We start from the raw sequence: 12,468 nt of genomic DNA on the forward strand, positions 1-12,468 counted from the left end.
ATTTATGGGAAATCAGAGGGGTCTTTGTCTTAGGCCTGTTCCCTTCTGTGAGGACTGAGACTGGAGTTTGTGATTCCTTATATAGGTGTACTATGGGAAATTTATGTGAAAGCACTGTGTAAACTGTGAAACATTTTACCACTGTAAGGCAGGATTATTGTCATTACTTGAAAGTTCCACCTTAGTGCCTGGAAAAGTTAATGTGCCTCTGGAGAGCAAGTAAAGCAATGAAAAAAGTCTAGTTTATTCTGTAACATCTTTTTCCTAATTAGGTAAAGAATCCTCCAAAAGCAATGTTGGTGAGTTTTCAGATTCAGTTTTGAAATTTGTGCATTTCAAGATATTCTGTTTACCCAGTTTAACAAACATAAATGTATCCATATGACTTTTATTTACTCCTAAAACTTGAAATTATGAAATCACTTCTTGGTAAAATTTGAAAAACACAGTACTTCAATACGGATGCTCAATATCGTAAGAATATGAGTCTTATATTGTTCAAGAAGCATCACTTTTGTGTGGGAAAAGGATGAGGCATATGTTTTGCATCTATGATAATTGTGAGAAAAATGAATGTGAGAATTATTCCAGTATTCCAAAATTACTTTTCAAATGAGCTATGCTTTGAATATTTTACAAGTATTTATGTAAGCAAATCTATGTTCATTATAAAATATAAAATATTTATATGAAATATAAAGCTGTAAGACACTATTCATTTGAAATCTTTCGTTTTACAGATGAGGAAACTGAGATTCTTAGAGCCTATGTAATTTATATGAGACCATTTAGCTCTTTAGTAACAAGAGTCAGAACCAGAATTCAGATCCCTTGAATTCTACTATTATGGGTTTCCTACTATGCTGGCATTTAGAAATTCAAATATCTTCACAATAAGTGATACTAAAGTTAAACAACTACCTGTTCTCTGTTGTGCAGTTTCATCTTGGATAATATTAAGATTGTATCTTTTTTGCTTAAAATTATATGTATATTTAATGCATATTTACATTTGTGCGCTGGAGTTTATGTGAGACTGGTAGAATGATTTTTCAGCTGTCAAGCCTAAGTACGAAAACCTTAGAGTATATTTGGGTTTTCTCATATGAGCATGAACATGAAAATTAATTCTGAAAGTTAGAAAATTAGAATGGGCAGCTAGATGGCCAAATTATCAATTTTTTTTGAAAATAGTTAAATGTAGAATGTATCTTGCATACTACATTTATTGGCCATGCTTTAAAGTTTCCTCCAAACCCATTCTTCCTGAAGGTGTTGAGTCTCTGAAGGTGCAGAATTGATCAACCGTGAAACTGTGACCTAATGTAAACTTGCTAAGAAATAGTCTAATAATATCCGTGCCCTGAGGGTAAAACACTCAACCCTAGTGTTCTCTCTTTCATCCTTGTTCAGACTACAATCATATTTCTTTGTTAGTATTTCCTCTTTGCATTGTGGGACAATTGACATTGATAGATAGCAGGGAGAAACTGAATTCAAAAAGCAAAAAGAACAGGGGGAGAGGAAAAAAAAAAAAAGCTCTGTACTGCTGTCTCAGAAATAATGTATGTGGAAAGCTCTTTAGCTGCCCTCCCTCATCTCTCTTTTTTTTCCTCTTGGGCTGCAGCTGCTGACAGCAGGCACAACTGAGCTATAATTTGGCCACATTTGGCTCATGTAAATTGTGATAAACAGTGAGCCCATAATATTTATTTTAAAGATTCATTCAATGAAGGTAAGCGTTCTTGACTTGTGTATACATGCTAGTCAATGGAAAGCTGCAGATGAACAGAACAGCTCTTAATTTCATACTCCACAATTAATACGGCTGCTTGATGCTCTGTGTTTCACAGGTGCAGGGGCGTTGGAGCCCTTTGAAGAAGTGTGGAGCTAATAGCCCATATATAATTCAGAAGAAGAAGTCTTCAATGGAAGACCCCCGGGGGATAAATGGACAGTCTGTAAGTAAACAGAATGTCAGTCCTAAGGAAAGAATTATTACTTTTAAAATCGTAATGACTATTTTTGTTGTAACCTGAGCGTCTGGAAATTTCTCAAAAGCACTTTACCAATTTTTAATGATTTTAAACTTTACGAATTAAGTAGTGCACTGTTTCATCAGCCTAACCTAATTTCTATCTTTTCTTAGAGGTATCAGTTATCAAAAGGAGAGACATAGAGGAAAAAGCCAACCTTTCGTATTATGTAATTACACCAATATGCATAACATAATTTTAGGGCTTCCATGTTCCCTGGCCTCAGGGAAAACATATTTGTCTCACGAAACTTGAAATTAATGTCTACATTTGACTTACCTTGTATTTGTTTTATGAACGTATGTGGATATGAGTTAAAAATGTGTGGTTTATTGTAAAGTTTCACGGTTTGATGAACTCTTTTTTTTTTTTTTAATTTTTTTTTATTGGTTGTTCAAAACATTATAAAGCTCTTGAAGATGAACTCTTGAATGGACTCTTGAGTCAAGAAACCTGTAGTTTATATATTTTTTTTTTGTTTATCTTGAGAGCAGACAAGAAAGAATTCTGAAATTTTCCTCAAGTTCATATCAGAAAGAAAGGTTTTCTTTGATTCATAAATGACTATTTCTGATTAGAGGTGATCTCATAAGTAACTTCTGAGCTATTTAGAACTTGACCAATTCAGTGAATTTAATTTTTTAAAACCATTTTTTCAGTAAGTTAAAGTTATTTCTTTGGAAAATGTCTATATCAATATTTGGGGTGGCATGTGACTTTCCTTTTCAGATTCTCTGCTCAGATCTGATGCTTTCAGACAGAAGGTTTCCTAGCTTGGCTTTGTTCACAATAGAATTATCACAAGCCCAAAGGGTGATCTTTAGTAATGCTGTTGTGGTTCCTGTAAATGTGTGTTTTACAAGACCCATTGGTGTTCCGCAATAAGCAGTAACTGCTAATGGATGAGGATTTTAATCACAAATAGTCCAATGCTAGCATGGTAGCTTCACAGTCATAGTGTATGCAATTACTGAGGCTATTTTATGGATCCTCTAAGTCATCTTGTGAGATAATTCACATCAACCACTTTGAGATCACTTTGCGTAGTGTAGCTTATACCCTAAATAGAAAGAGCATCCTTAGCCCTTTTAGTTTGTTAGTTTGTATAAACTCCTGTGATGGCTCTGTGATATTTGATTTTATTATATTGAAAATTCTTTTGTAGTATATATAAAATAAATTAAAAATAAGCTCATGAATGACCTCATAGTTACTGCCACCTTCCACGTAACTTTACTTCTTAGAAATCAAGTTGATGTGTTGGAAAATCACCCACAAATTTAATAACATCTGCAAAGAAATGTTGCCAATATTTCTTCTGGTATTTCATATTTTGCCCATTATAATTTAAGAATGAAGAATTTAATATTTGAGAGTATTAAGCTAAAAATGTAAAGATTAAGAGAATTTACCTTGACATGTTTAGTGGGCCATTGCTTATCATTTACTTCTTTTAGTTTGTTTATGTGAGAATGAAGCAGATTTGCTCTTAAAAGGTAGGTGGCTGTCCTAGGGACACAAAACTCTTGAGCAATATTTCTTGAGAGCAAACACCATGTGGCATTGCTTGAAGAAGCTGTTTCCTGGAGATTTGGCTCCTGCCCGCTCAACCACATACAGCAGCCATCTCTTCAGAGGTCACTGTGTGGAGGCCTCCGGTGGGCTCTTTAGGACTCCATCCTTCACCTGGCAGGTTTTTTCTTTCCCATAGGAATGTGGGGGAAAGAGACTCAAGATGAGAAGAGTACCTGGAACTTAGCTAAAAACTTTAAGGTGACTCAGGAAAAAAGGATCCAATGTTTTTTGGACTAGTACCCAAAGTGCTTATGTTTCCAAACATGATCAAGTTTGCCCTTGCTCCTCACATTCGTCTTTCAAGGCTATTTCTTATAAAATGTCTCAACTATACAGAGTGAACACAAGAATATGTTGCACCTTGATACATTAACAGCACCTCTGTTAAACTATTGAAAGGCACAAATCTTAACTGTTCAGTTTTGACAAGTGGATATAACCATGTAACCTGAACCCTATCTCAAGGAGCACCCGCATCATCCCAGAAAGTCCTCTTGTGCCCTTTCTGACTCCGTGTCCCTGCAGTGCCCACTCTGGCACACGGGCAAGTATGGTTCCAATCCCTTTCACCTTTGATCAGTTTTTCCTGTTGTTCAAAATAATCATAGACACTGAGTCCTCATTCTGTGTCTTCTTTTGTTTCTGGCTTCTTTCATATAGTGTTATATCTTCGAGATTGATCAATGTTGCTGCAGATATCAAGAGATTGTTCTTTTCTATCGATGAGTAGTGTCCATCATAATGTATTCTTTAAAAAAATATTAAATATATTCTAAGCACTTCTCTGAGAAACTTCGATTTTTGCATCTGTAAAATGAGGAGAGTGAAATCTGTGTAACCTAATTAGTGTCCTTTCCAGCTTTACTGTTTGATGACTCTTCCTTTCTTGCTCACGGAGTTACACCTGCTGATGGTTCTGGATTGTACCTCATTTAGTGAGACTTAACACTTGCTTCTCTGGGCTTATTCTTGAGAGTAATGCTTTGATTTTTCTCATCAGGAAGATGATTTTTTTTTTTAAAAAAAGAATGCATCTGGGAAGGTTTTTCAACACAATGACAGTTTGTAAAACACCTGCAGTGTTCAACATGTGCTATAGTATGACTCTCCATGGCCTCTGGTAGGGGTCTTTCTCAAGTCTGTGTGTGTGTGTGTGTTTTCCTCTGCTCTGTAGGTAGACATGTGATGATATGGGGAGGGGGCAGTGATGCCCCTCATGTTTCCTCTGACTAGGAGGCTAGTGAGAGTGCCATCAGTGTTTAGCCCCATGACAGCTGGTTTCAAGGGAGATGAAGATGGCAATTGTGGAAGCCCTTAAATGACGGTGTGCTCATTTTTAATCTTGGGCTACTATAGATCAATATGAAAGTGGAAGCCAACATTTTTTTTCTGTGTGTGGGTGGAGGGTACTTGGGTTTGAACCCAGGGGTCTCTGTCATTGAGCTACATTCCTAGCCCTTTTTATCTTTGATTTTGAGACAGGGTCCTGCTAAATTGCTCAGGCTGACCCCAAACTTGTGATCCTCTTGAATAGCTGGAATTACAGGTGTGCATCACTGCACCCAGCTTGAAACTAACATTTTTAACGTGGTTCATAACATTTTAAGGAGAAAAAAATGGCTAAATAGGTGAACATTGAAAAGTGCCCTGATCCCATAAAGTAGCCCTGATCCCTAGCAGAGTTCTGGAAACATGTCTATTATATGTTCAGGGACCATGAACAGAAGTAAAGTAGCTTATTATTTTGATCCTAGTTAGACATAACACTGGGCCAAAATGTTAAATCAGAAATTCTGTCTGTCTTATTCTTGAATGTTCTGCTTATGTGTCTCCCACTTTGGGGAAGAGGAAATAACCCTTGCGATTTTCTATATTCTATCCTCTCCTCAATTGGCTTCATGAGGACATAGCACATAGTGTAGAAGAGGAGGTTGCGGGGACGTCACATCATATCTTTCATAGTTCATAGTGCCCCAGTTTGCCTCTCTGGGAGTGCCCACATGGATGACATTGTTTTGCTCTCCCAAAACAAGGCAGTAGATCCACTGAAATCTCAGTGGCTGTCCTGGTTGCAGGTGAACACCTCAGAGGCACAAACATCAAAGACCCAGGCTATGCTTGCATCTCTCAGTTTCTTTAGTTTCTAATAATTTCTAGAAGGAAATTGTGTCAACATAAAAAAGCATCTATGAGATCTTCAAAAAATAAGTGACAATTAAAAGTAAGTCACTGTATCTTCTTTTTGAAGTTGTAAGACCTGCAGTTTATAAACCCATGGCACAATAACCCAAACCTTGCGACCACATTAGATTTGGAGTCAGAAGACCTGGTTTCACTTTTTACCAATTGTATGACTTGGGACAGCATTATAAGTGTCAGTCTCATCAGCTCTAAGACAGAGATTATAATATTTGTCTTCTCTTATTTAAAATTACAATTTTGGAGTTCAAATGGGGGACCATTAAAAATTCTTTGAAGACTGAAAAGTGCAATATAATTTTAATGTACTTTTTTTTGGCGGGGGGGGCTTGTACCAGGGATTGAACTCAGGGGCACTCAACCACTGAGCCACATCCCCAGCCCAATTTTGTATTTTATTAGAGTCAGGGTCTCACTGAGTTGCTTAGTGCCTCACCATTGCTGAGGCTGACTTTGAACTCGCAATCCTCCTGTCTCAGCCTTCTGAGCTGCTGGGATTACAGGCATGTGCCATTACACCCAACCCTTTATTGCACTTTTTTTTTTATTAGTTGCTCCAGACAATACAATGATCTTGACATATCATACATTTGATTCAAATCGAGTAATGCACTTTTTATTGGAAACATCTCTTGAAAGTGTGGTCATGGATAAAAAATTATCTGACCACCTGCAAGTCTGCAATAAAAATTGAAAAAAACAACCACTATGCTTGTGCCAGGCATTACAAACACCAGTATTATATGTGCTTGATTATTGTATTTTCAGGTGGAACGTGGGAGAAATGGAAGAAATTAGATTCCAAGACATTAAAGGGAGCACTTTACCATAGTAGCAGATAGTTATTACTTTTTATCTCAAAAACTTGGAATGATGGTATTTTAGATCTTCTTGGAATAATGATACTTCAGGGCTTCATTGTATTTGCACAAGTCTGCCTCTTGAGTGTCTTTAAATTAATAAATGTGAAATGCTAATAACAGTTTCTTCTGAGATTCTGGTTTCACAAGAAAATCATTAAATGAAATGTGTATGTGTGTGTGTGTGTGTGTGTGTCATATTCCTATACATGGAGATTCTAGAAATAAACATGACTTTTTACCAAAAGGGAAAAAATTCAATAATTATTTTATTAACAGAAAGATGTACTTTTTTTTAGTAGAAGTCACTGAAAATAATTATAGAAATACAACCCACGTTGTAAGTCAAACTAACAAGGAAATTATAAATTAAATCAGTTTCATTTATTCAGCTTTAACGTGAATGAGATTTTTAGATAAGTGAAATTTTTTGATTACTTAAGTTTAAAATCATAGAATTCAGTGTGTTTTCCCTCCATTTATTTTCTTAAAGTAGAAAGATCTTATTGGAAACCTACTGTATTAAGTTATCTTTTTAAGTCTCAGGTATTTATGACAAAATACCTGAGAAAAACAAGTTAAAGGAGGAAAGATTTATTTTGGCTCATGGTTTCAGGCATGTTCAGCCAAATCCATTGTTTGGGGCCTGAGGTGAGGTGGAACATCATGGTGGAATGGTGTGGAGGGGATAAGCTGCTTATCTCATGACAGCCGGTAAACAGAAAGTGACAAAAGGACCCAGGACAAGATATAGTCCCAAAGGGCACTCCCTCCAAGGAGGCTATACCTAGTTTTTGTTTTTTTTTTTTTTACCACTTGCCAATAGTTAATTCAGCTATGAATCCTTCAGTGGATTAATCCTCATTAGGTCAGACCCTCATGATCCAATCATTTCCCAAAGGCCTACCTTTGACTATTGCTGTATTGGAGATCAAGCCTTCAACATGAGTTTTTGGGGGATACTTAATATTCAAACCATAAAACCTGCATTGGTTTCTTAGGGCTACTATAGCAAAATACCACCAATTAGGTGCCTTCAAATAACAGAAATTTGTTGTCTCATGGCTCTAGAGGCTAGAAGTCTTATGCCAAGGTGTTGACAGAGCCATGCTCCAAAGAAGTCCTGGCTTTACTTTCTGAGCTTCGGATGGTGTGTCAGCAATCCTTGGCTTTCCTTTGCTTGCTTTTATCTCTGCCTACATTGTCACATGGTGACATGTGTCCTCTTTTATGCCTGTATCTCTTCTTGTAAGGATACCAGTCATAGTGGATTAGGGATAATTCTGATAACTTTAACTTTATCACTCTGCAAAGACCCTATCTCCAAATAACATCATGTTTATAAACACTGGGCTTTGGACTTCAATGTATCCTTTTGGAGAAATATAATTCAACCCATAACAAAGAATGATAAGTATGTAGGGCCTAAAACCTTATCTATTTGCCTGACTATCCTTCTGCCAGCTCAGTAATTTGAATAAGTTTGGTTTATGTGGTTGCAAGTAGTGAAACTTACCATGAGCTGGCTTAAGCAAACAAAAGACTTAAGATAAAAAGTATGCATGGAACCCACACAGTTTTATTTTTGTTTCTTTCGGCACATTTTCTTCTCTCCTCTCTTTGTTTATAGACTGGTTTTTCCTGGCTGTCCTTGCACAGTCCTGGCTGATCACTATGTTTTGCACATTACTGGGTCATCTACCAGGTGGAAAGAAAGACTCTGGATATGCATGGGTCATGATTCTGTGGCTGATGGAGCAGGAACTGCAACAGAAACACAGAAGCTCTCAGAGAAGCAGCTGGCCGAACTCTAAGGTTCACACGCCTACTGTGGACCTTGGGGAACCCTACAGGTTGTGATCACTGAAGCACCAGTTTGAAACTACAGTTGTAGTCTCACCTCCTTGTCTTACAGATATGCATCACCTACATTCTACCCATCTTTTTCTATTTTCTTTTTTGTTTTGCTACCAGGGATTGAACCCAGAGGCGCTTAACCACTGAGCCACATTCCCTACATTTTTTTTTTTTGTTTGGAGACAGTCTCACTAAGTTGCTTAGGGCCTGTCTAAGTTGCTGAGGCTAGCTTTGAACTTGCAATCCTCCTGCCTCAGCCTCCTGAGCCCACTCTAACCATCTTGATGGACAAATCTAATAATGAATGTGCATAATTATTTTCTAATGCTTAAGACTCTTTTTTTGATTATTGGTTATGAGCCATATCCCTAATATGCTAGATTTCCACCCTTGATCTGTCTGGAGCCACAGTCTTTTGCATTATCAGCACTAGGTGGTAGGGCTTAGAGCTGGGGTGATCTAATTGCTATTCACCTAGGAGAGGGTGAATAGCAAACAGATAATAACATAGCAAACAGATAATAACTCACTGTGAGGTACTGAAGAGAACCCTGACTAGGTTTCTGAATGCTGAATCTAGGTTCTTTCAACAAATAACCTCAAGAAATCTATTTCAACTTATGAGCCGCAATTTAGTTTTTATAGAGACAATAATAGGTCTATAGTATTGGGTGCCCATGAAGAAGAAATATGATAGCATAGGCCAAAATACTTTGTGAAGCAATACGTACAGCCACTGGTGCCAAGCCCAGAGGGGCATTGTTTTGGAAAGGGCAGAACATTTCAAGTCAGACCTGCTTTAGTCTTTGCTCTAGTCTTGGGCAAGTTTTTAAACCTCACTAAGCCTCAGTTCTTCCTCATTTGTAGAGCATGGATAATAGCACTTCTTTTCATGATTGTGTGATTAGAAATAATACTGGAAGGGCATACCGTGAATAAAAGCACAGATGCTGGAACCCGACTCCTTGGGTTCAGATTTGAGCTGTGATGCTCACCCCTGAGCAGGTCTGCATGGTGCCTCCCCTGAGCCACTTTCTATGTCTGTAAATGGGACAATGATTGCAGAGGATTCATGAAGAATGAATGGGGTTCCTTATGTAAGAGTGCTTAGAATGTTGCTTGACATATGGGAACGCTTCTCGTCGTTACTACTAACAGTATCCCAAATATACCCGGCACACACATGGAAAGTGCTTAAAAAATACTAGCTGTTATTAAAACGTATTTGACTGGGGGACAAGGTACTATCTCTTAATTTAGATGTAATGGATGCACATTTGCAGGATTAGGATGAAATTATGACTTGGGATGTCAGACTGTGCTGGAAGGAAATAGGCAGGATTTTTTATTTAAATAGGCAACACTGGTTTGGTCACATTGAAAGAGGCCAGGTTGGAATGTGATCTGAGAGCTTGAAAGGGACTGGCCATCAAAGTTCAAATTAGGCACCAGGTTGTATTAGCAGTTGGGTATTTTATGTAAAAAATAAAACCTAGACAGGAAAATTACTCCAGAGCCAAGACAGTGACATGTTTATATTTCCAGGGCCAAGCACAATGTCAAGCCCTCCACAGGCGCTTAGTAAACGTTTGTTTATCTGAGCTGGCCAACATCTTGTGTTCTGGTGTAGCTCACTTGGTCCATATGCTCTGAACAAGTGGAGTGTGACAAAGATGGAAATTGCTTGTGACTGATGCTGGAAAAAAGAAAAAGGGTCTCTGACCACTGAGACCCACTGTTCCTTTTCTACCTCGGATCCAACACCCATCATGTCCAGAGGCCTGTGAGTTCCAATCATGGTGAGCAGGTGTAAATGAGCAGGCAGCGACAGTTGCACATAGTTCTCTCTCTTTATGAGTAAAAGGCTCCAACGTTGGGACTTCATGTTGACCCATGCATGACCAGAATCTTTCTTTCTACTTGGTGGATGGCCCAGTAATGTGCAAAGCATGGTAATGAGCCAGCACTACAAGGAGAGCCAGGAAAGTCAGTTCATCAACAAAGAAAGGAGGGCAGTTTAAATTCAAAGAAAAAAAAAAAAAAAAAGCAGCAACAACTTCTTGTTTCACAGTTTTGTTAGGGATGATGGTAATCACCCAAAGTGTGAACTGCAAGAAGGCCACTTCAGGAAACAAGTAACAAATCTTTTTTTTTTTTTCCTATAAAGATAGGATAGGAAATATTTTAGGTTTTGTGGGCCAGAAGTTCTTGGCCACAGAGACTAAACCCTGCAGTTGTAGCATGACTGTTGCCATAGAATAACTATGGACCCAAAGTCCAGGAGAGGGTGACTATACACAAAATGAGAATTCTTGCATTGTCTCTTGTTGGCATTTGCAGGTGAGTTGGGTCGATAGTTACACTCTCTCCCCTTCCACAGTTTCTCCTTTTCTTCCCTTTGGGCTAGGCTGATCATCTTGAATGTGACTTGTCTTTCTCTCTGGGCCTCTTTTTATTTATTCATAAAATGGAGAACCTGGGAGAAGAGCTCTACCAATTCTAACTCAACACTGTCATTTTGGTGTTCATATTCTACTGGATGATTGAAATTCAGCAAGATTTTGTATCACAAAATAAATGTGTGGCATCACCAGCAGATGTGTAGGAGAACCCATCATAGAAGTCAGCATCTGTATGAGCTCAAGAGCTCAGATAATCCACTTCCTGCAATTTCAGGGGTACAATTAAACCCCATTGTGATGCTTCTTTATGGTTCTAACTTCTTCATTCCTCAATCAATTAATAATATTTTGGTGGAGCTCACAGGATACTTTCTGTTGGCACCAATGTGGCAATCAGGTTTTTTTCTTTTATGTCTGCATTTCTGTACGTCTATCATTTCATTAAATGATAAGGTTACAAAATAATATATAGATATTTCTATGATTAACTTTAAATGATGTCAGGGATATCAATAAAGAAGCACCTGTATTTTTTTTTATCCTATTCCCAGAAAATGTTTTTGGTGATTATAAAACATGTTCACACATTCTTTGATACTCCTTCCTTTAGGAGATGGAGCCTCTTGATTGGAACCCCTTGAGATGGATCCCTTGGATCCCCTCCCCTTGAGTGTGGTCTGGCCTTAGTGACTTACTTCTAATAGGCAGAAGAAAGAGCAGAAGTGATGATGTGCCACTATGGATACTAGGTCAAAAAGCCATGGTGGCTTCTTCCCCACTTTCTTTTGGGTCACTCTTTTTGGAGAAAGCCGGCTGCCATGTTGGGAGGACACTTGGGCAGGGCTGTAGAGAGGCTCACATGGCCAGGTTGCGAAGCCTTCCCCAACAACCCCATTAGTAAGCCATCTTGAAAGCAGATCCTCCAGCCCCTGGCAGACATCCTGGGGATGTTCTTATGGGAGACTCTAAGCCAGGAACCCTCAGCTAAAATCCTCCCAGATTTATGACTCTCAAAAATAGTATAAGATAATAAATGTGTCTTAGTAATTAATTAACTAATTAATGATACTGGGGATTGAAAACCAGGGGCTTACACTCTTTGCCCCAATGTGTGTTAAAGTGCTAAATTTTGTGATAATTTGTTACATGGCAATAGACAATTGGTGCAGTGATTCTGTAACCTATGTTTACATTAAAATTTGTAAAATAATCAGTATTTTGTGGGTTTTTTGTTTGTTTATGTTTGAGATGAAGTTTTTGTCAATTGCCTCGGCTGCTCTCTAACTTACAAGATTTCTGCCTCAGCTCCCAAGTAGCTAGGATTATAGGTATATGTCACCATGCCCAGCCTGTGTTTATGAATAAAAGAAGTGAAGACTGATTGATAATATTCACATATAACTAACAGTACAAGTATAACTAAATTAACTATTTTTTTTCTCTTATTGCATTTCATGTAGAATCAGTCATTGGGTTTTTTTTTTTTTCCTCTCTGTTTTGTAGACTGGTTACATTCCAATGATAATTTATCATCTGTCT

At 37.9% G+C, this 12,468-nt stretch overlaps 1 protein-coding gene across 6 annotated transcripts in view; it reads left to right on the plus strand.

The window, feature by feature from the left end:
- Eya1 (EYA transcriptional coactivator and phosphatase 1) overlaps positions 1–12,468 on the plus strand; it is a 315,245-nt gene that overhangs the window by 9,344 nt on the left and 293,433 nt on the right. For 5 of the 6 annotated variants that reach the window (XM_058584409.1, XM_058584408.1, XM_046460578.2 and 2 more), the window contains one exon: positions 1,854–1,961. In XM_058584409.1, the coding sequence (XP_058440392.1) occupies positions 1,929–1,961 (33 nt within the window). In that variant the 5' untranslated portion in view covers positions 1,854–1,928. Of the gene's footprint in view, positions 1–1,853; positions 1,962–12,468 lie in introns of those variants that run through there. The other variant, XM_058584410.1, reaches the window with a different exon arrangement.

Source organism: Marmota monax, unplaced genomic scaffold (genome assembly GCF_021218885.2).
Source record: "Marmota monax isolate L192 unplaced genomic scaffold, Marmota_monax_Labrador192_F-V1.1 WCK01_AAM20220418_F8-fsc00063, whole genome shotgun sequence".
NCBI classification, from domain to species: Eukaryota; Metazoa; Chordata; class Mammalia; order Rodentia; family Sciuridae; genus Marmota; species Marmota monax.